General features: G+C 37.9%; 2 protein-coding genes across 3 annotated transcripts; both read right to left on the bottom strand.

The window, feature by feature from the left end:
- Positions 1-466: 466 nt before the first annotated feature.
- On the bottom strand, positions 467-3,878 carry LOC132857199 (hyaluronidase PH-20-like). The gene is made up of 4 exons (XM_060887206.1): positions 3,750-3,878; positions 2,711-3,652; positions 2,444-2,533; positions 467-1,868 (listed from the first exon to the last, which is right to left on the bottom strand). Exons 2-4 carry the CDS (start codon positions 3,641-3,643, stop codon positions 1,533-1,535), a joined length of 1,359 nt encoding a protein of 452 aa, XP_060743189.1. The 5' UTR covers positions 3,644-3,652; positions 3,750-3,878; the 3' UTR covers positions 467-1,532.
- A 9,168-nt stretch (positions 3,879-13,046) lies between these two features.
- On the bottom strand, positions 13,047-23,885 carry LOC132857499 (hyaluronidase-4-like). 2 transcript variants are annotated; one of them, XM_060887474.1, is made up of 6 exons: positions 23,728-23,860; positions 20,591-21,579; positions 19,654-19,743; positions 14,839-15,786; positions 14,631-14,720; positions 13,047-13,492 (listed from the first exon to the last, which is right to left on the bottom strand). In XM_060887474.1, the coding sequence occupies exons 2-6, from the start codon at positions 21,539-21,541 to the stop codon at positions 13,112-13,114; spliced, it is 2,460 nt and encodes an 819-aa protein (XP_060743457.1). In that variant the 5' UTR covers positions 21,542-21,579; positions 23,728-23,860; the 3' UTR covers positions 13,047-13,111. The 2 variants fall into 2 exon arrangements, with proteins under 2 accessions (XP_060743457.1, XP_060743456.1); XM_060887473.1 differs by lacking the exons at positions 13,047-13,492; positions 14,631-14,720; positions 14,839-15,786 and adding an exon at positions 17,039-18,813 and having other exon boundaries at positions 23,728-23,885.
- Positions 23,886-24,080: the final 195 nt, after the last annotated feature.

A 24,080-nucleotide genomic window follows, 5' to 3' on the forward strand; every position in this document is an offset into this window, starting at 1 on the left:
AGGTATTATGTAGAAATCATTAAAAAAAATCAGATTCATGTGGAAAAAAAGCGTTTACGATATTATTCATTTCACTCTTTGTCCACCAGAGGGCGTGTAGAGACCTCGCTTTCTACAGTGACTGAGGGATTAATGGTCGATAATGGTCAGTATTTGTGGCAAATAAAAAAGAATGTGATTTGCGTTGTTTATTGCATTTGATTTGAAATAATGGAAAAAAAAAACCCTGATCGCCGTACATAAGCATTTACTTATACATGCGCTTTGCCATTTTATGTAGTTGTACTATTTCTGCAATTGTTCAATGAAATCTTACTATACCAATACTTATATAGAAAATACATTGCTTTGCTTTATTATGGTTATTGTGTCTATGCTTCATTACAACATATTCACTTTAATTTATTTGTTATCTTGTTCACTTTAAACACTGTAATATAACACACTTTAATGCTGAGAAAGACACTTAGGATTGTAGGATTGTTTTTATTTTATTTAACATAGAGAGGAGATAGCAGAAGCTTCAGCATCCCCAAGAAAGAACAAAGTTCCCCCATATTGTAGCATCCCCAAACATTTTTTAGAGCAATAATATACACATTGTGTTCCAATTAATAATTTAAAAAAAAAAAAGAAGTAAAAACATTTATTTATTACTCTTGCGTAACATAAAGACACGTGACAATAGTTGGAGCTATGCTGGCACAGGTGTAGTAACATTTTATTTTAAAAATAGAGCAGGTTCTTGTGCCAAATAAGCGACCACTTAATTCTAAGTTGGAATAAGTTGGTTAAGGTGTTGGACTACTGATCGGCAAGTCCCAGGTCCACCAAGCTTCCACTGCTGGGCCCATGAGCAATCCCCTTAACCCTCAATTGCTCAGTTGTATAATTTGAAATAAATGTTAGTCACTCTGGATAAGGGTGTCTGCTAAATGCTGTAAATGTAAATGTTGATTGTTCGGATTGTTGGATTGTGGCACAAAACAGCAACTTAGCACTATTGCCATAAATACTCGAAGAACGAAGGCCCTGGATGCTGAACGCATCATTTATAAATTTGCAGTCGACCACAACAACCACTGCATTCTCCTGATTTGAGACTTCAAATAGTAAGTGATGCTATTTGGCAACTACCCGGTGCTATAAGTTTTTTTTTTTTGTATATATGCAAAAAAAATTCATTTTGCTATTTAAGTGCTTCTTTAATTACATAAAAACATAAAAAGATTCAAAACATGAGTCCAAGACCTTTTATGCAAATATTATTTGTAATGGCTCAGCCCCCCTGTAAATAAACTGGCATGCCCTCAGCACCTGCGATCAAAATTCTCTGGTGCAGTCTGTCTATGTATCTCTTCATATGGCATTAAATTCTTCCTCTAGTACGGAAATTGCTCTAAATCCTAATTTTGAAGGAGATTTTTGATTGATTGAATTGATTTTTGATAACAAACCATCACTTTGTCATTCTTAATTGCAGCATAATTTTACAGTAGGACATACAATTACTGTAACAAGAAGACTTTAAATCACACATGAATTACTACTGGAGTCTTGGGTGCTGAAATTGATGTGTTGGCAGAACACACTCGACCTGCATAACACTGACAGGTAAAACTGTTTACAAAAACATTAAGATCACTTTGGGAAGGCACACCAACAGCCATATATTTTCCATCATGCTGCTGAATACTGAAGTTATTTGGGTTCAGGTGCAGGTAGACGCCTGAGTCTGGGTTCTGGCGGACACAGCGGCCGTTACCTTGGCACAGGGTCTGACTGCAGAGTTTTGCAGCTGCAGTTACATTGGAAACATAAAGGTTCAGTGTAGAGGGCAGATAAGCAGCCAGTGCTTCACATGATGCCTGAAAGGGAGAGGGGAGAGCAAATGAATTCCAATTAATCAATCAATCAATCTCACATTAAAATAAGCCATCATTTTTGTTTTTAATATTGGAATATAAAAGTGTAAAAGTGTCACTCTAGATTTTATTATCTTATCCATTTTAACTTTATTATTGCCCCTTATAATCTAAAATACTATTACAATCAGAATAAAATAAACAACAATCTTGAAAATGTTTTTTTTTTGCCTTTAAGCAAATATATTACATAATATATAATACTCTATTTATCCATAAAGAGAAATCTCAGAACCTGATTTGAGTTTAGCAAAGGATCTGTTTATATGTGACTGATTCATCCATATTTTCTTTTAATAATTTAATAATTTATGCTCTTTTGTTATTTATCTTTAAGTATCTACTTTACTCTTAATGCTATTTATTAAGAGAAATAAACGTGTTACTATGCAAAGGTTCTAACTAAAGCAGATCTAATAAGAAATAAAATATATTTCAACTGAAATTTGATCAGATGTTTGACAAACATACATTAGATGAACTACGTTAGATTTTAAACATATCCTGTATTTGCATACCTTGCTGTTGTAGTCAGCACTTGCACCCCACAACACTATACCTGATGCACCTAAAGCTGCACTTTCTCCAATAGTATGGATTAGATCTGCCTGAGAAGAAACATGTTAAGAGATCAACAGGAGATCGGGGTTTAATGCCTTCAGCAGATATTTTACAGATTTCTGTACTAAACAAAATCTAGAAAGTGAATAATCTGTTTGGCTGTATTTCTGTGGACTAGTACATTGTCATAATGAATGCTGGCTTATTTGTTCCTAAGAGCTTACCTCACTCAGAAATATTTTGTTCTGTTCACTGAAGAGAGGACGTGAATACACATAAATCGGTGACGTGTAAAGAGACTTAGGAAGAGCAGACACCCTAACAGCTTCCTTCACACGCCCTCTGACAAATAGAGCTGCGTCAGGTTGTTCCCTCAGACTGATTGGCAAATATACTGAGGGAAATAAAGCTGTACTAGTCTCCCACAGCCAAAGCAGCTCATCATTACGGCTTTTCTCAATCGCTGCACATTCACCTGTGTAGCCCGGTTTACCCCATCCATAGTTGTAACAATCTGGAAACAGGTAAAATCCCCAGCGGTAGTTTGGGCGCAGTTTGATCCCCAGCTGCATGGTTTTCTCCATGTAAGCCCTGGCTGCATTCTCAAATTGCTGCTTAGCAACAGAATCAGCCTCACTGGGTGATAGAAGTGGATTATTTTCCATTGCATATTGAATGGAAAGCTTCCGATAGATGTTTTTGGAGCCCCAATTCCTGGCCCACAGTGGACGCCATGCTTCCCAGTCAATCACAGCCAAACCCGGGCTGCACTCAGGAATATACTGGATGATATCATTATGAGCTTTCACTAGGCTGGCTGTCAGGTTTCCCTTCTGCGGAATACCACCATTAACCTGCCTCCCTGTACTAGGATCTGTGTATGGGTATAATCCAAGCCGATTGGAGTAGAACAGGAAAAGAAACTGATTAGGGTCACTGGCTGGTGTGGTCACTGCTTGAAAGACAGAAAAGTCCAAAGGAATATTGAGGTTTTGGCACACTTGCGTAGGTGCATTCCATATGACTGCAAAAGGTGTATCTTTAAAGATTGGAGCCGCTGTGAGGGGGAGAGACAAGGCAGTGCTGATGTGGAAGTTTGCAGAAAATGTTAATATGAGCAGGTAAAGACGATGTCTTGTTTCACCAGGATGACGCATTGTTGCACCCTAAAACCAGTGAAGAGCAACATACGATACGTAGGCATTAAAACATCCAAATTGTTTTAAAGTTGTGTCAATTTAAAGAATAATTATCTGAACATACCGATGAATCTGTTCTGAGCTGAATAAAGAAATAAAGCAGCCCCAGTTCAGTGGAAAACTTGCAGCATTATATGCACTTTCCAGCATCTTATCAAAGGTTGTTATATTTGTTTTTATGATAAGACTTTGATGTCATTGCTTGTAATTGCATACCTGGTTAAAATGTGTGTGTGTGTACAGTATGCGTGTGCTTGATCATTATTGTGTTTGACTGACATACTTTTTGGGATATTTAACAGTTAGTAACGAATATAATTAACACTGTGCACACACATTGACACACGCTTTCATACACTCATTGGTGGTTAGCACGCCGTCCTTACACCTTCAGAGCTGGGGTTTGATTCCCACTTCTGTTATGCGTGTGTCCGTTAGTTTTCCCCATGTCTCGAGGATTTCCTTATGTGAGGAGGATGAATACTATGGCTTCCTCCTCTTGTCCAAAGACATGTGTTGTTAGCCAAGTGGCATCTGTAATGTCTGAAAGAGTGTGTGTGATTGTGCCCTGTAATAGACTGGCATTCAGTCCAGGGTGTACACTGTTTTGTGCCCCGAGTCTCTGATGATAGGCTCCAGGTTCCCCGCAACCCTGTAATATGTATAGAATGGATGGATGGATGGATTTATGGATGGATGGATGAAGATTTCTCATTAATGCACGATTTCATGTTTATACTAAATGTAATAAATATAAACAAGTATCTAATGTTTGAATGATATGAGTTAGTGTGATCTATTCATTAATCTCATGAGTGTGTATGTTGGTGCTAACAGGAAGAAATGACTATATGAATTGAAATAAGCAATCTGTGTTCTGTTTAATGATTAAAACATTTAAGTTGCACATTCCAATGGTTATATAAGCCTTAACGTTCTATTAGTTTGATAGAACTTCATACCAATTTAACTTCATGGATGACTGCTCATCAGTTAAAGCTCGATCCTAGCAAAACTGAACTGCTGTTCATCCCAGATGATTCATCCCCAGGTCATTGCTATATCCTTGCACAATGATCTGATCTCCCCTTCAGCCAAAGCTCATAACCTTGGGGTAACCACGGACAATCAACTGTCCTTTTCCTCTCATGTTGCTAATGTAACTCGCTTATGTCGGTTTCTTCTCTACAACATTAGAAGGATTTGGACATTTTTGTCCACACAGGCTGGTCAAGTACTTGTTCAGCCTCTTGTCATTTCAAGACTGGATTACTGCAATGCACTGCTGGCATGTCTACCTACTCCAAAATGCAGCTGCACGACTTGTTTTCAACCTGCCTAAGTTCTTGCATATCACCCTGCTGTTGCGATCCCTCCACTGGCTTCTGGTAGCTGCACGCATCAGATTTAAAACACTGATGCTGGCCTACAAAGCCAAAAACGGACCAGCTCCCTCTTACCTCAAAGCCCGTATCACTCCTCGCACTGCGCCCCGCACCCTCCGATCTATCAGCACTGCTCATCTGGTTCCACCGTCTCTCAGGGTAAGAAGCAAGTATACTACAAGACTCTTCTCTGTTCTGGCACCAAGGTAGTGGAATGAACTTCCTCTAGAGGTCTGGACAGCTGAGTCACTGGCTATCTTCAAACGACGGTTTAAGACCTACTTATTCAGGAAACACGTCAACTAGCACTTCTTTCCCTATCTTTTGCATTTATTAAAAAAAAACACAACCGTGTTTTAAACTCATGGTATCTTAAGTATGTAGCCTAGTGAGCCAGCATTAATGTATCCAATGATATAGATTTAAGCACTTATGTACGTCGCTCTGGATAAGGGCATCTGCCAAATGCTGTAAATGTAAATGTAATTAAGCACTTTTTGTTTTAAGTTATGTACATCGACAAAAATACAGTTTTCATTTTATCATTTATTTTTAATTTATAATCAACTTCCTAGTTTTTTTATACCCCTCCAGACAAAGATTTTCCTTGCATCAATGTTTATTTGAGTTATGTTGCACAGTGGTACAGCACAAATAAAATATCCGAATGCTGTCAAATAATATTTGGTGTTAATTAACATTTAGGCTTTTGTGACATTATGTGTCAGGATCACGCCCGGACATTTTACCTGTTGGAAAAATATCTGGTGCCATCTGTTTTTGTTTACATTTTGTGTTCACGTGTCTGCCTCGTACTAGTCTTTAGTCCTAACCGCCTATGCAAACCTGTTCCTTATGGCTCTAATTGTCTTCCCTTTTTATTCCAATGTGTTGTCTTCGTGTTCTCTGCTTTGTGTCTCTGTCTTGTTTCTTTTCCGATTTCTTTTCTTTCCCCATCATTTCCCCCCCAGTGTTTTCCACTTTTTGGGTAATGTTTAATTTAATAAATCTTGCTTTTAGCTATCGTTCGATCTTCCGCGATCCACTGGTAGGGGTGGTGGCATTATTGTATTGTACAACCAGCAATACAAATTAAGACCCGTAACTGTTCCTCTGTTTTCTTCATTTGAATGTCTCGTTTTGTCAGTTTCCGAGTGTCACTCAACTGCTATAGCTACAGTCTACCGGCCTCCTAAAGCAAACAAAGACTTTTTATCTGAGAACAATCTCTTTGAGCCTTTGCAATTGGGCTTTCGTAAATTCCATAGTACAGAAACTGCCCTGGTCAGGGTTACCAATGACTTATTAACTGCCTCAGATTCAGGCTGTCTTTCAGTTTTGATCCTTCTTGATCTCAGTGCCGCATTTGACACTGTTGATCATTCAGTTTTAATTACTCGTCTTGAAACTGTTTTTGGTCTCTCATACTGTTTTAAATTGGTTTAAGTCCTACTTCAATGGTCAGAAGCAGTTTGTTGCCATGGGTGGATTTAGATCTGAGGTTAATGTTGTTCAATCTGGAGTGCCTCAGGGATCAATCTTGGGCCCTCTGCTTTTTAATATTTATGTTTTCCCTCTTGGCCAGCTTTTGAGATCACTTGGTCTAAAATTTCATTTTTATGCAGATGATACTCAGATCTATATTCATTTTAAATCTAATGAAACTGTGGCTGTTGATTTTCTTTCTGAATGTATTTCTAAGATGAATGAATGGATGACAGAAAATTTTCTTTGTCTTAACAGTGAAAAGACTGAGATTATGCTTGTTGGCTCACTCCACCAACTACGCAAAGCGGGGTCAGTCAAGCTAACTCTTGATGGTTTAAATGTGGAGTTGCAAACAAAATTGAGGAATCTAGGGGTAATTTTTGATGCCAATTTAACGTTTGAGCCACATATCCAAAATACGGTTAAAACTTTGTTCTTCCATCTCAGAAATATTGCCAGATTGCCTCCAATGCTGTCATTTTCTGTTGCTGAGAGACTGATCAACTCTTTTGTGTTTTTCTGTATTGATTACTGCAATGCCTTGTTGGCTGGGGTGTCTAAAGCTACCATAAACAAATTACAGGTAGTGCAAAATTCGGCAGTGAGAATACTTACTAGAACAAAGTTAAAAGATCACATTACTCCCATTTTGGAGTCCTTGCACTGGCTCCCCGTTAGGTTTAGGGTTGATTTTAAGGTTTGAGATAGGGCCTTCTCTTCACTAGCTCCAAAACTGTGGAATTCATTACCAACTGAGATAAGGCAAGCAACATCTCTTGGCACTTTTATATCTCAGCTCAATACTTATTTTTTTTAGGGTAGCTTTTAATTTGACTAATTGTAATTCTACACAGTGCTTATTTTATAGTCTATTTTTTTTGCTTTAATTTTAAACTTTATATTATGTGTGTATTTTTGTTGTTTTTATTTTGCTTTTGTAAAGCGCTTTGAGTAAATATAGGCGCTATAGAAAGAATGTTTGAATGATATGAGTTAGTGTGATCTATTCAATAATCTCATGAGTGTGTATGTTGGTGCTAACAGGAAGAAATGACTATATGAAATTGAATAAGTCATGATGATTTGTTTCCATTTCACAACACCACAACATCCTGTCAAGAAATCAAACATGGCTAAATGAAAATAAGCTGTGTTAATACAACTCATCTCGTTCCTGAGTTCACCCACTGTTCCTCATGCCTAATTTACTTGTTCCTTGTTTTTCCTTTTTTTTTTTTTAAGTTTCCATCGAGTTGAACTTCTTATCAAGTTGACCTTCATTCTCATTAATGAAAAAGTGTGCAAACTTTTGACCTTGATGAATGGCTTTACTCTCCAAAACACACATTACCCAGACAGCAATCTGTGTTCTGTTTAATGTTTAAAACATTTAAGTTGCACCTTGCACGGTGGCTTAGTGGTTAGCACGTTCGCCTCACACCTCCAGAGTCAGGGTTCGATTCCCGCCTCTGCCTTGTGTGTGTGGAGTTTGCATGTTCTCCCCGTGCCTCGGGGGTTTCCTCCGGGTACTCCGGTTTCCTTCCCCGGTCCAAAGACATGCATGGTAGGTTGATTGGCATCTCTGGAAAATTGTCCCTAGTGTATGAGTGTGTGAGTGAATGAGAGTGTGTGTGTGTGCCCTGCGATGGGTTGGCACTCCGTCCAGGGTGTATCCTGCCTTGATACCCGATGACGCCTGAGATAGGCACAGGCTCCCCGTCACCCGAGGTAGTTCGGATAAGCGGTAGAAGATGAATGAATGAATTAATGAAAGTTGCACATTCCCATGGTTACAGTATATAAGCCTTAACTTTCTATTAGTTTGATAGAATTTCATACCAATTTAACTTCATGGATGACTGCTCATCAGTTAAAGCTCGATCCTAGCAAAACTGAACTGCTGTTCATCCCAGGATAATATAGCTACAGTCTACCGGGCTCCTAAAGCAAACAAAGACTTTTTATCGGAGTTTGCGGATCTGCTGTCATATCTGTGCCTCAAAATTGAGAGAACTTTTTTTTTGGGATTTTAATATCCAGATGGACAAAAAGAAGTCTGCTTTAACAAAGGATTTCTTGGCTTTGCTGGAGTGCTTTGGATTGTATCAGTCTGTTGACTGTACGACAGATAACAAAGAACATATTTTAGACCTTGTGATATCTAATGGATCTTTTGTGTCTCGGTTGTCTACTATTGATTTAGGGTTGTCTGATCATCTGGCAGTCTTTTTTGACATGCACATACCTGTTGCCAACACTGCCTCCTCTCGTATCTTGACATACCGGAAATGCAGGTCAATTGACCCTTCGGACTTTTCTGTTTTCATCGACTCTTCACTAAGTAGTTTCTCTCCATCTGATTCTCTAGATCAGGGGTCACCAACCTTTTTAAGACTGAGGGCTACTTCAAGGGAACTGAGTAGTACGAAGGGCTACCGGTTTGATACAAACTTCCTCAAGAGCAAAATTGCACAGATCACTTATTAATAATAATAATAATAATAATAATAATAATAATAATAATAATAATAATAATAATAATGATAATAATAATAATAATATGGTGAAGAGACTGCTCACATGTCAATGTTAATTATTCTCCACAATTATTAACAATGATTTATACAACAATGATGGAAGGAATATTCACAAGTAATTTAGTCTTTTTCAAAAAATGTTCACATTTCTGTGCACCATTTTTAGTTTAATGTTATGGTGTTTTCAATGAACACGTGTTCTCTCTTCTTTGTCTGTAAATGTCTGTTAGTGGGAAGCCTGGCACTGCATTCTGCACACCATTGTACTGTAATCTGGTGAATAATTTGACACTGTAAGTCTGAGTGAGTCTTGTAAATGTGCATCAGTAAGGCGTGTTCTGTGTTTGTTCTTGATAAAGTTCATTTTAGAAAAGGCTGATTCACAGAGATAGGTTGAACCAAAAAGGCATGCAAATTTCATAGCTGCTGTGCATACACCACTGTACTTTTCTGTGTCCACAAGGCACCAAAAGTTTAATGCAGACTGATGGGCTTTGAGGTGGAGGTCATTTTGCAACGTTAAGATTTCTATCTCTACCTGTCCAGCATCCAATTTGAACAGAGCACTTAGTTGCTCAGCAGTGCATGTCATGTCCACTTGCATGAAAGGATTTGTAACGGCTTTTTCTGTCCTTAATGCGCCGCCGGGTGGGTAGTTAGCATTGAAACTTTCGTGACGCAGACTGAAGTGTCTCGCCACGTTGTGCCGCTTTGCCGTCGCAACAGTCGTCCCGCAAATGAGACACACACTTTTCTTTGACTGACGTAAAAAGAACTCTTCCTCCCAAACACTGTGAAAATGGTATGTTTTCTGTCGCTTTTCTGCCATTTTTTGGGGGGTAAATCACAACTAACTCCTCATCGTTGCTGCACCACTTCCTTGTGTCAGGAGTCGGACGTGACGTGCGCGCAATATTGACATTTGACTTCAGAAAAGGCCAGAGTTCGTTATATACATAAAACATTTTTGTTTTAATTTTTTTTAATTAAATAAAATGAAATTAAATATCGTCATTTTAAAATCTACGTTAATGCAAGCGTTTTTTATTCAAAAACTACAGCAAGAAAATTTTTTTAGGCGTAGCTATATTTTGACCAGTGCTATTTTAGAACGTGCCTCGCAGGCGCCTTAAGTGCTCCTTGCGGGCGACCAGGTGCCCGCGGGCACCGCGTTGGTGACCCCTGCTCTAGAGACAAGGGCTTCCATGTTAAATTCTGCTCTCTTATCTGGCCTGGGCTTATTTGCTCCTCTAAAGTCACGCTCTGTTTCATTTGTATGTCCTGCTCCTTGGTATAATGAAGATTTGCGTATGATGAAGACATCTTGCCGTAAAATGGAGCGTAGGTCGCGTTGTCTCTCATGTTACTGCTTCTGATCATCTCTGTAATAAGTTCCTGCATTTCTTTGGCACAAAGGTCGATAATGTTCGTAGAAGTTTTTGTGCTTCTTCTTCATTGTCTTCTTCTTCTGTTTGTCTTCTTCTCCTTGTTATTCTGGTTCTATGTTTTCAACATTTTCTACACTTGAAACGCATTGTCTTTTTGTAGAGGTTTCTAAAATGAAAGCAGCCACTTCTTTACTAGATCCCATACCCACTGGTTTGTTTCAGTCATGTTTTACTTCTCTGGGTCCCATTGTTTTGAGCATTATAAATGACTCTGTGTACTGGGGTTGTCCCAACAGCTTTTAAAACGGCTGCGATCACCCCGGTACCTAAAAAGACAAATATAGACTATGAGAACCTTGCTAATTTCCATCTCATATCTAATCTCTCTTTTCTTGCTAAACATTTGGAACGAGTTGTTGCTACTCAGTTAATTTCTCATTTAACTGAGAACAATCTCTTTGAGCCTTTGCAATTGGGCTTTCGTAAATTCCATAGTACAGAAACTGCCCTGGTCAGGGTTACCAATGACTTATTAACTGCCTCAGATTCAGGCTGTCTTTCAGTTTTGATCCTTCTTGATCTCAGTGCCGCATTTGACACTGTTGATCATTCAGTTTTAATTACTCGTCTTGAAACTGTTTTTGGTGTCTCATACTGTTTTAAATTGGTTTAAGTCCTACTTCAATGGTCAGAAGCAGTTTGTTGCCATGGGTGGATTTAGATCTGAGGTTAACGTTGTTCAATCTGGAGTGCCTCAGGGATCAATCTTGGGCCCTCTGCTTTTTAATATTTATGTTTTCCCTCTTGGCCAGCTTTTGAGATCACTTGGTCTAAAATTTCATTTTTATGCAGATGATACTCAGATCTATATTCATTTTAAATCTAATGAAACTGTGGCTGTTGATTTTCTTTCTGAATGTATTTCTAACATGAATGAATGGATGACAGAAAATTTTCTTTGTCTTAACAGTGAAAAGACTGAGATTATGCTTGTTGGCTCACCCCACCAACTACGCAAAGCGGGGTCAGTCAAGCTAACTCTTGATGGTTTAAATGTGGAGTTTCAAACAAAATTGAGGAATCTAGGGGTAATTTTTGATGCCAATTTAACGTTTGAGCCACATATCCAAAATACGGTTAAAACTTTGTTCTTCCATCTCAGAAATATTGCCAGATTGCCTCCAATGCTGTCATTTTCTGTTGCTGAGAGACTGATCAACTCTTTTGTGTTTTCCTGTATTGATTACTGCAATGCCTTGTTGGCTGGGGTGTCTAAAGCTACCTTAAACAAATTACAGGTAGTGCAAAATTCGGCGGTGAGAATACTTACTAGAACAAAGTTAAAAGATCACATTACTCCCATTTTGGAGTCCTTGCACTGGCTCCCTGTTAGGTTTAGGGTTGATTTTAAGGTTTGAGATAGGGCCTTCTCTTCACTAGCTCCAAAACTGTGGAATTCATTACCAACTGAGATAAGGCAAGCAACATCTCTTGGCACTTTTATATCTCAGCTCAATACTTATTTTTTTAGGTTAGCTTTTAATTTGACTAATTGTAATTCTACATAGTGCTTATTTTATAGTCTATTTTTGTTGCTTTAATTTTAAACTTTATATTATGTGTGTATTTTTGTTGTTTTTATTTTGCTTTTGTAAAGCGCTTTGAGAAAATATAGGTGCTATAGAAAATAAAGGTTATTATTATTATTATTATTATCATTGCGTTTGGGTCTGTGTTTTTCCTCCATAAAGACACTTCTGTTTTCTGACACTATGAATCTGAATCTGTTCTAAGGTGAGCATCACATGATAACACATTAAGCAAATTAATTCACTTACATTAAAAAGATCTAAATATAAATCATGTCTTTTTTTTTTTATTTGAAGCTAGAATGATCCACACAGTATATACATATTTTCTTAGAAAGGGCACGATATACAGGTGAAAAAAGTTAACAATTTTAACATTATATAGGAACTTTTATTCTGTATCTAAGCCCTTCATAGCAATTCTTCCTATGAGATTTTAGCTCACGCATGCTAAACGAGTCAAGGTATAGAAATTGCGATGTACTCAGGTAAAGGTTAGACGACATGACTGTAGGAGCTTCTCCAAAATAAGAGTGAAGCAGTCTTTTTAATGTATCACACAGCTGTCCATATCCTTCTTGAATTGAAAATGGCATTACCTTGCCATCTAGAGCCTCACAACACACTCTAGTGTTAAGATAGCTGCTTTGCAATTGTAACTGGATGTACTACATGCTAATAGAGTCCTGGAATGGCTACATCAAAGCACTCTATATTCTACAGTAAATTATTATTATTATTATTGTTGTTGTTGTTGTTGTTGTTGTTGTTGTTGTTATTATTATTATTATATTTCAATTAATTAATTAATTTGTTAATTTGTTACTTGATTAATTAATTAATTTCTTTATTTATTGTAATAAAGGAATATGAAATCTTATAAAGGTGAAACATCATAGGAAATCAGTGGAATGCAGTCATTTATAATTGCAGTATTTTGGACAGGAGGAATGAATTTTTCTCAAGATGCTGAATTGAATTTTCAGGAACATTTATTTCCTTAATTCATTCAACATAAAATGGGTGACTTTCTCAAATACTATGACAGTTCACCTAGTAGATATGCAGCGAGCAGTACTGTCAGGAGGCCAGTGACACTTCTCTCCCTATTCTCAAATCCAGAGGGAATTTGAGCTCTGCATTTCTTGTCCTCGTAGCACTGACAGGTAAACTTGTCAGCCCAGGCAGTGAGGTCAGTGTTAGAAACTTTCCCAAAGACTTTATACATCCCATCAATCTTCTGTATATTAAAGCTGTTTATGTTGAGGTGAAGATAGTCATCTGAGTCATAGCTTTTACGGACACAGCGCCCATTCCCTTGACACAGCAGGTCACTGCACAGTTCCGCCGCAGTTGTAACGTTGATGATGTATTTATTTAGTGTGTTAGACATGTATGTAGAAAGGGCTTCACATGATGCCTAAATGAAAAGAGAAGTTATACATTAATTAATTAGTTAATTATAATGTTGGAGGAATAGCTACAAGTCCATAAGAGTGAAGCAGATTCTAGTGAAACGTCAATAAGTCATTAATCAAGTCTTTCTGCTAACAATGATATAGCAGAGATGTGTAATAAGTTGGCAAATTACTATGGTACATAAGAACAGGTGATGTCCAACTTTTTGCAGCCAGGGACCCCTTTGCATGGCTGTGGACAAACTCACTACAGCTTTATTTCATGAGCATTTTTTTAATGTATATATTTGGTCAAGTGCCGGTTTGTGAATGGACGGTGGAGTCTGGGAGAACAAGAGGTAAACTTCACACACCTGTGAGTAATATTGCTCTTCCAATATTGCTTTTGTCCAACTCTTCCAGAAGAGTTAAGGGCAGAGAGAGAGAGAGAGAGAGAGAGAGAGAGAGTGTATGTATTCTGCACTGAAAAGTTGTGTCTGAGACTGAGATCTCAACTGCATTCCAACACATCCACATTGGGAAATTTACAATATAAAAATATCTTAGGTCCAAGTTGCCATTATTTCTAACACTACTTGTTTTTGATTGTTTGGATTTAACCAATTCAGTTCAACTAAGCAGTCAAACTGGACAATAAGAGTTCAATGATAAAAAATTAAAATGAACTTCAATCATTAGTTGTGAATTTCACCAGTGTAATAAACATATAAATATCACAGTCCCCCTGCCATTGCTTTACGGTCCCCTGGGGGGGCCTTTGCCTTCCCTACTTTGATTGCATTAGAACAGATTGCATTAGGACAAATGCTTTATTAAATTAGTTAAATAAAGAATAACCAAAAAGGTCCATTTTCAATTGATTAATAATGTTTTTTTTATTACCGTGTACAATAAAATACATTTAATGGTGTGCTGGAATCTGCAGCTGCCAGAACATTTTAAGTTGCACATGGCAGTGTTAAGTGTCATACAGCTAATTTTTTTTTGGACCAATATCTGTTTGTATAGCATTATTGTGTAAATACCTTTTCTTAATATCATCCTTACAATTTGGGGTCTTCCAGTTTTCATCCTGTAATTTTTATGGAACACTAAGATACACTGAGTTACAATAAATGAAGATTACGTAAGAAATACTACCTTGTTATTAAAATCATAACTAGATCCCCATAACACACATCCAGCAGCCCCCAGAGCTGCACTCTCACCAATACTCCAAATCAGATCAACCTGTGGAGAGCCAAAATGACACAAACATTACAATATTGCATCAGTAATTTTTAAGATTGCTGCATTGCTGTACTATTAAAAGAAATTGACAGAAATTGAAATGTAGAAAAATTCTTGCCTCTTTCATGTATTGCTCCTTCTGCCCTTGCAAAAGAGGTCGCAGGTACAAATAAATAGGAGTAGTGTAGGGCTGCTGAGGCAAATCTGCCACTCTCATAGCCTCTAGAACCTGATTTCGGATGAATAGCACTGCTTTCTGGGTTGTACTTATAGGAGCAGGCAGGTATGCTGATGGAAAGAAGGCAGTGCTTGCCTTCCACAGCCAGTGAAGTTCAGTATTCAGCTGTGTTGTTGTCTGAGAGCATCTCCCTGTATAGTTTGGTTTCTCATAATCATAGTTGTAGCAGTCAGGATACAAATAATAGCCCCAGAGGAAATTTGGTCTTTGTGAGATTCCTAACTTTAATGTTTCTTCCATGAAACCTCTGGCAGCTTTATCAAATTGTTCCTTGGCGTTCAGTTTAACTTGTTTGCTTGTAAGGGATGGATTCTGCTGAAGGGTGTAGTTTATGGACAGCGATTTATAGATCTCTCTTAAATCTGAATTTCTGTCAAACAAAGGAAACCACTCCTCCCAGTCAAGCACAGCCAGACCAGGTACAGATGATGGAACATACTGATTGAACTCTTTTTTGGCTTTCTGCAGACTGGCGTTTAGGTCTCCTTTCTGGGGTATGCCACCATTGTACTGTGTCAGAGTTTTAAGATCTGTATAAGGAAATCTCCCTAATCGATTTTTGTAGAAAAGAGTCGACGTTTGATTCGGGACTTTGGCTGGTGTAGTGACAGCCTGAAACACGCCCAAGTCCAGGGGGACCTGTAGTTCGTTGCATCTGTAGATGGGAGCGTTCCATATGACCACGAACGGCTTAGTGAAAATTGGAGCAGCTGTTGGTGGGAGAGCTGCTGAAACACACAACCCAGCCAGGGTCAAAAGGATGAGGGAAGGTAGGTGCTGCATGTAGTTGCTCTGTGTAATCGGTGTGGTGCTGCCTGTAATTTCTACCTAAAAGAAACAAACAAGTACAGTACATCAGACATATTATCAAGACTTTTAAACTACAACACATCAGTCAACTACTTTGTGAACCTACAGCGTGTTTCTGTATATTTGGAAAGGGAGATGTAACTTGTACTTTAACAATTTAACTTATACTGATAGTGTTTTAATTTTTGCACCTTTAATATCTTAACAAATGGTAACTGGGTATCGTTTTTACTTAAAAAATATTAAGATGTATCTAAAATACATTACAATTCTTGATTGTATTTTCTTGGCACATTTACTTTGATTGATTCATCCATTTTCTACCGGTTATCCGAACTACCTCGGGACACGGGGAGCCTGTGCCTATCTCCGGCGTCATCAGGCATCAAGGCAGGATACACCCTGGACGGAGTGCCAACCCATCGCAGGGCACACACACTCTCATTCACTAACACACTCACACACTATGAACAATTTTCCAGAGATGCCAATCAACCTACCATGCATGTCTTTGGACCGGGGGAGGAAAGCGGAGTACCCGGAGGAAACCCCAGAGGCACGGGGAGAACATGCAAACTCCACACACACAAGGTTGAGGCGGGAATCGAACCCCGACCCTGGAGGTGTGAGGCAAACTTGCTAACCACTAAGCCACCGTGCCCCACTTACTTTAATTCAGTTTGCTATATATTTCATATTGTAAAACAGTCCAAGATCCCATTAGTGCTAGAAGTTAGTTGGTTTGGACAATTGGACTATCATTATCTCCATTTTGACGTGTGTTTTTCCTGATTGTTGTTTTGTATCTACTTCCCTCTTACAGTATATATTTGATATTGTTTGGCTGTCAGCCTTCAGTTTGCATGTGACCTTCATTTAGTATGTGTGAGTAGGTTATATAAGTTTGTAATTATTTACTTGATTTTAGAAGGCATTTAATGTGCAGAGCACCAGCAAGAGAAGGAAATGCATGGCAAGGCTCTTTTTAAAATATGACCAACAAAAAAAGGTTTATTGCAGACACTGAAGAGGTATTTGACAAAGACCACAATATAAACCGTATAATTAAATAGTGGAAAATGTTTGTGACAGCAGAAACATTTTACTGTATAAAAGCCAAGTATTAATTTTTAGGTACGAATGCACTTCACTCATATATAAATCTGTTAAGTGCATTTTCAGAATTTTGTGTAAAAGTACATTGAATTTTTCCCATTCATTAAAGAATACAAAAAATAATAGACAAAATACATTTATTTATAGTGCATTCAAGGTAAGGCAAGTCAGGCAATATATTCTTTCACATAATCAACATTATTGCCAGTACAAAGTAATTCATACAAACTTTAAACAGATGAGGTACAAAATTTGGCAATAGTTTGTAAAAATGCAATTTAAAAAAAGTAATGCGAAATGAGACAATACTAACAATCTTTGTTTGAATGACGTTCATGTCTTTATGAAGTAGGAATATAACAGTCAAGTTAACCAAGTGTTCTTAGTATGTTCTATATATTGAGTTGTGTGGTATTGTAGAATGTACATTCAAAAAAGTTGAGAAAAAACGACTCAAAATGAGGTATATGCATTCATTCCTCTGTTTCTGATAACATTGCTTTGCAGTTTCAAATGAAAATGATAAAAGCTTCAGCAATAAAACATTGATGGTAAAATGTAATGTTATTTATAGGTTATGATGTTAATACTGGAAAAAGTAAGGTAGTAATATCTGTGCTTTGTTTGTAGTAATTATGCATTTTGTCTTTATAAATTTAAAAACATTTATTCAAATAGAAATATTTAAAGTACTGTGTTTAAAGAAAACAATGATAAAGCTTAAAATGATCCAGTTTTACTCTTTTCAGGCTTTTTTTTAAATATTTTGCAAAAGGTCTACTGAATTATATTTACATTTAGTCATTCAACATTCAGCTTGTCTTCTATCAAGGCTTGTGGTAGGATTTTCAAGTGATATGGGTTGAAGAAAACGTGAACTGAGAATTAATTAGCTTAAATTAATTAATTATTAAAAAGTGTATGTATGTATGTATGTATATAGGTAAATATATGTATCAGGTAAATGAGGTGATAGTTTGCTTTAAGATATTAGGATAACATTTAAAATATGTTGTTCCTCTTTTCACCATGCAGTAATGTAGATACTCAAGTTTAAATTGAGAAGCTGTAGTTATGGTTGGATTATTGGACTCTGCATAAATCGCTTGCTACATTTATGTCTACTCAGACAAAAGAGAAAAATAAATGGGTCATGCATTTGGGTTATCGGTACTCTCTGGGATTGACAGCAAATGGCGTCTGGAATCCAACCTTATTAATCATATGTGTATTATTAAGAGACATATAGATAGAGAATCTCCATCAAAAGAAAACATTCGCAGATAAATCATTTGTTTACAGTAATATTGTATGGTTACTGTAGTAAAGTTTGTGCAAATAAGGCTAACTTTTTAACAAGTATTTAAAAAGGTTAATGATATCAGATAAAAACGCTGGGTGAGTATTTTCCTGTTGCTTCAAGTGATATCAGCCTATATATATAAAATATGCATCTGCATACAAACATTGGTCACTACATGTGCCATTGGATAGCTGTACCACTATGCTTCAAATACAGCCAAAGGTAAACAGAATGAGCAGCACCACCAGGACAAGGGCATTTCCCACAGACTCAGCAGAGCTCTCTGCTCCTCGATCCTCAACATCTGCCGTGTGCGTCGGCTCTATACTGCCACAGTGCTCGCCCTCATAACCTTCATAACAGTGGCAGTAGAACCTTTCAGACAGTTGTTGGAGTTCATGCTGGGAGTGCCAGCCAGTGATGGTAAATGAGCCATTGCGGTTGGAGTGGATGTGGTAGCTGGTGCGGCTCAGGTGCAAAAAATGCGGCGCCCGTGGGTCTTTCCGTACGCAACGACCGTTGGACTGGCACAGATATTCACTGCATACTTCAGCTGCTCGGGTCACGTTGGTGATGTACTGGCCCAGTCTGTAGTTCAAAAATGTTCTTACCCTGGAGCAGTTTTGCTGCAATGACATGGTAGGTACCAGTTAATAAATACTGATTCGGTTTCCTGACTGACTACATCACATTTGCTAAGAATACATATACACTCCAAAAATTTGCTAATATATAGGTATACCTCCTTCTTTTTACCCTTGTAATTTTTAGCCTGGCAAAGCGTATTAGACTCAACCAATGCTTAATTAAGGTAGGTATGGTGTTCTTTTTATCAAATGCTGCTCCTTGTTTTTGGCCCAAAAGGTATCTTTATGTATCTAGACTATTGTTTAGCATACTTCAGATATTGATTTTGTGACTTATGTCAGCTAAATCGTCCTTCTGGTCCTTAGTGTCATATATTGGCCTTGATTTGCCTATCTGAGAGTTTTCCTGGTCTTTCATATTGGAAGTTGACTTCCACAGTTCCCTGTAACTGCTTTTTCTTAATGATATTTAACTGGATATTAACAGTGGAAATTGTGAGCTGGATTGATTTGAAATTTTATAACATTTCCCTACTTTGTAAGCTGCAATGAGCTTCAATTTAGATCCTCACTAAACTGCTTAAAGGGGACCGTGGATTTCAGTGTTGGCACAAGGTTTGTAGAATAAGAGAATTTATTATGCTCTGGAATTTTTATTCCTAATGAAATTTCTTGGTCTGCCTAAAGAGTCAACATGAGTCAATTAAGACCTATCAAGTTTTGAATTTACAACTGGAAGAGTGTCCAAACGTATTTTTCTTTATTTTTTTAAATTAATCACATAATTAACTGTAATTATGCTTTGACATTTAAAAAAAAATGATTTTTAGTGATTTTGTAATGCATAAAATTTTTTTAAAACCCATTAAAGTCACTTACTCTAGAAGATGTGAGGTTAAGGTCGCCCCAGATCACAAAGCCTGCAGCACCCAAAGCGGCGCTTTCTCCTATTGTATGTATTAAATCCTTCTGTGAAACACAACAAAATGCGGTTACAAAGGGTTTGTTGTATGATAAAGTACACATGCACCACTTTGCTCTTAAATTCAGATTTTGCAGTCTTCCCTCTAGGAAGATAATTATGCTGATATCTTGCTAGGAAACAACCTCCCACAGCACATCAGAGCTACCATTTTTAACTTTGTCACCTACCTGTTTATCATTTCTAATTGCTTGTTTGTGATGTGTTTATGATGCAAAGGATTTTGTATTAATTGCATAACTTACATCCTTATGTGAACTAAGGAATGATAAATGTCTCACCACAAGAGGGTGCACTTGGTTTCAGATCCCACATAAGCATGTAATCCCTGGAAAGCAATATGGATGCAGTCCCTGTGATGTGTTATGACTTTTATCATTAACCCTATTGAGAGTTTATACTGAGTTTATGGAACAGGGCAATGCAGTCAACACCAAGATTGCCCTGTACACACTAAACCAGGGAGAGCAACACAAATCTATACCCTACACAGCAACCTGAAACAAGTATAGCATACTTAGCTATTTGTAAGCTTTATAGTAGGCATGTTTATTTTCATGCTGACACTGATTCATTAACTGTGTAATGCATTAATGTTTAAAAATATTATATTGAACCTTGTATTATGTATTTAACATGTTTCTTTTTTGTCCCAGAGTACCCCAGCATTTTAATGATTTGCCTACTGATCCAATTAATCAGCTAATTCATTCACAGCCCTACCTGAGCTAAAGAGGGTGTGTTAAAGCAGGAAAACTAATAAAATGTGCAGGGCACAGGATACCCCAGGGGTGGGGATCCCCTTTACATGCTATAAACGGTATGTGTATTTACCTGTGTCAGGAACGTCATGGCTTCGTCTCTGTATCCGAGCCGTGTGTACACAAAAGTGGGCAGCTCGTAGGTCAGTGAGGTCATGGAAGCGAGCCTTAGCGACTCCAGCACCCTGTTCTGGCAGAAGTGCAGGTTGCGATTGCTGTCCATGTGGCCTTTACGAATAGCCATTGCAGGAAAGAGTGCAGTACTGCTGTTCCACAACCAGAGCAGTTCATCATTGCGATCACGCTCCATCATGGGGCAATAGCCACTGTAATTGTGCATGTGCACATTGTAGTTATGGCAGTCTGGATATAGGTAGAAGCCCCACAGACCTTTTGGTCGAGCTCGTGTGCCAAGTTCCAGTGTGCCCTGCATAAATGCCATGGCACTCTTTTCAAAGCGTAGACGTGCCAGTTCCTCTATCTGATCTTCTGTCACATTTATATAGGCTCGGGAGACAAGTTCACGTGAGCGTTGACGATAGATGTCCTTCTTCTGCCAGTTGCGGTTCCACTGTGGCCTCCAGTACTCCCAGTCTATGACAGCTAGGCCTTGAAAATCTTCAGAGGGAATGAAATGTGCAATATCTTTGCTAGCTTTTCTGAGGTGAGCTTCCAGACTGCAGTTCTGTGGAAGGCCTCCATTCACAGCCTCACCTTGCTCTGTATAGAATGGATAGTAACCCAGGCGGTTTGGATAGAAGATAGTGACATCCTGGCCTGTATGGACAGCTCGTGGACTGCCGCTAATATGAAAAAGCTCCAGACTGATGTTCATGTTGTATTTGACAGCACACAAATCGAGTGGTGCATTCCATGCAGCCAGGAATGGCTTGCGGCCCACCAGAGGCAGTTTGGCTGGTTTCTGGCTGAACTCAGCATGCACCAAGAGTAATAACCAGGAGAGGACAAGGGCACAAGCAACAGGCAGGGCTTGATACGAGGCCCCGCAGGGCACACCAGGCATCCTGCTTTCTGATTCACCAAAGGTAACTGTCAGTCATCCTATGAGCAGGACAGGGATAGGATTAGAGGTGAATGGGATGGAAATGCCCCAACAGCAGCACTTATTTTAGCACAAGGAGAGATTTTCCTGACCCAAAATTAAAACCGAGCATGTCTTTTTGTCCAGGTACAATTTGGTAGAATCGGTAGAATGGACCATTTGGTCTTTACAGCTGTTAAGCTCACTCACAACCGTTTGTACTAAGTTTAATGATACGAATATCAGGTAATAGGGATGGGTCAATTATTAAATCTGAACATAATTCAAAGAATTAAAATGTATCTAAAATTTAAAGCAATATTGAAAGATGAAATACAGGAATCTATGAGTAATTTAATCACAATGATACCCTCAGACCAGTTTTAGTTTTCATGAGCAGAAAGCAAAAAAAAATTAAACAATGGAGTGGTTTTTCTGGGCGTCTTGCTGGTTTAACTGTTATTTAGAGGACACCTTGAGGATTTCAGTCTGCAACCAAAGCATGCTCAGCTGACCATCGAAGTAATAAGCACATCCAACCACAGATACACACCAGCATGGTAGCCACATACCCATAATCATAGCTGCCCTTGCCAGAAGCCTGCTGAAAACTGGAGCTTCTCGTCAAATTTTTTTCCAACACATGGCCATGTTCATACGGAATTACTATGTGTCTGGGGTGTCTCTCTTTTATTTATTTATTTTTTATTTTTTGAAAAAAGTTGCTGTAATGAATCTGCTCATAAAAGTGTCTATGCTAAAATTTTGCTATTTCAGATAATGTTGCAGTTGATGTGGTGTTTTGCACAATGTCAGCATGTATGTTGAAATTGAGCCTGAACATTGTTTAAATGGAAGCGAAACCACAGGATTTACAACATCTATCTATGTGTGGAGTCATTGTGTAGTAACTATGGTGATAATAACATATCATTAGATATTATTAATGACAGTCATCTGCTAAATCAATAGTTAAAAAGTGAGGTTAGGGATGAAATACTACAGATGAAGGTAGCCTGTTGATCACTAGGGTGGTTTCTATAGTGAGCTGGAAAAAGTTTAGCTAAAGGCAATAGATCTTTCTTCACATGGCATAAGTCCCATACCATGAGAGGGGAAAATTATACCACATCCTGGCCGATCAGGAATAAGCCTTTAATATATAACTGTCTAGAGAAGTTGTTGCATAAGATGGTGTATAAAGATTGTATTTTGGTATTCAAAAGGTCTAAGGCACAATAGCAAACTATACAGAATTGCAACATTGTTGGTGTTGGAAAGATGCATTTATCTCTGAGTTTTGTGAAAACCTCAACTGTCTCTGGTAGTAATTATGATAAGTGTTTGTTGGTAAATGCGCTTTATGAAAACTTTCAGTCATCGTTTTCAGAGAAACCGCAGACTGCACAGAGTCAACCTGATGAAAACACTACAGATCATCATATTTTAACTTGGAAATATAAAGCTTAATGCAAACAAATATAACATGGTATAAAATGGTTTCTACAAGTGAGAGCAGCTGGTAATCAGTAACACAAACATAAGCCTCAATTAAAAAAGTGCCTTAGTAGGAAAGACATGAGCAAAGTTGCATTATAAGCATCATTATTTTACATTCAATAAATTCTCTCTTAGATAATTTAGTCAAATTTCAGTTAGTGTAAATTCTCATGAACAGGAAGTAACTATATTCTTTCCGCTGATATAATTCAAATATTGGCCTCGGATTATTGATTTATGTATGTGGTTGATTTTTGGAGGTAACCTTAGATATAAAATTATCTAAATCACTGTATAGCCTAATCACATTCATTAAACTAATCTGAGACCATGACATGTATTTTGACCTCTAAACAACCGCAGACAGCAATCTAGAGTCTCCTTTAAACAGTACAGGTGCAATGCTGTCTTTATTTCTTACACACTTTCTGTATTATTTCCTAGATAGCATTCTTTGCTTAATACTTTAAATAGTATATTATTGGTTTATTGTATACTCATAATAGTAATTTACTAAGATTTAGCTTTGGGGAAGTTTTAATAAAGTTTCAAGATATAGGATAAGTTAAATGTGTAAATGTACTTTATGTTGTATTGAATGTAAGACAGTAGTCTAAAAACAGACTGTGTGTGTGTGTGTGCGTGCGTGTGTGTGTAAGAGTACTCACTCGAAGTTTCTGCAAGTCTGTTTCAGCACCACTGCCCTGGGTGCACGTTACATGGCCCTTTCTGAATCCCCAGCATGTGAACATAGTTTCTGTAGCACAATTCATACACCACTCTTTTATATACAGAGGCAGAGAATGGAAGAGTGAAAAAAGGGAGAGTTTCCTGAAAGGGAGGAGAAAACAACCACTGAGCCTCAAGGGAAGGGAACCACAACACTGTGATTAACATAGAGGGAGGAGAGAGAGAGAGAGAGAGAGAGACAGAGAGAGAGAGAGAGAGAGAGAGAGAGAGAGAGAGAGAGAGAGAGAGAGAGGAGAGAGCAAGGACTCCATATTCCATTGAACAGAATTAA

Source organism: Tachysurus vachellii, chromosome 14, assembly GCF_030014155.1.
Source record: "Tachysurus vachellii isolate PV-2020 chromosome 14, HZAU_Pvac_v1, whole genome shotgun sequence".
NCBI lineage: Eukaryota > Metazoa > Chordata > Actinopteri > Siluriformes > Bagridae > Tachysurus > Tachysurus vachellii.

Coding starts and splice junctions, on each gene's coding strand:
- LOC132857199 (XM_060887206.1), bottom strand. CDS start 3,643: ATGCGTCATCCTGGTGAAACAAGACATCGTCTTTACCTGCTCATATTA. Junction 2,534..2,710: donor ACAAAATATTTCTGAGTGAG/GTAAGCTCTTAG, acceptor GTTTCTTCTCAG/GCAGATCTAATCCATACTAT. Junction 1,869..2,443: donor GTGCTGACTACAACAGCAAG/GTATGCAAATAC, acceptor TCTCCCTTTCAG/GCATCATGTGAAGCACTGGC.
- LOC132857499 (XM_060887474.1), bottom strand. CDS start 21,541: ATGCCTGGTGTGCCCTGCGGGGCCTCGTATCAAGCCCTGCCTGTTGCT. Junction 15,787..19,653: donor TTAACCTCACATCTTCTAGA/GTAAGTGACTTT, acceptor TGTTTCTTTTAG/GTAGAAATTACAGGCAGCAC. Junction 13,493..14,630: donor GTTATGATTTTAATAACAAG/GTAGTATTTCTT, acceptor CTTTTCATTTAG/GCATCATGTGAAGCCCTTTC.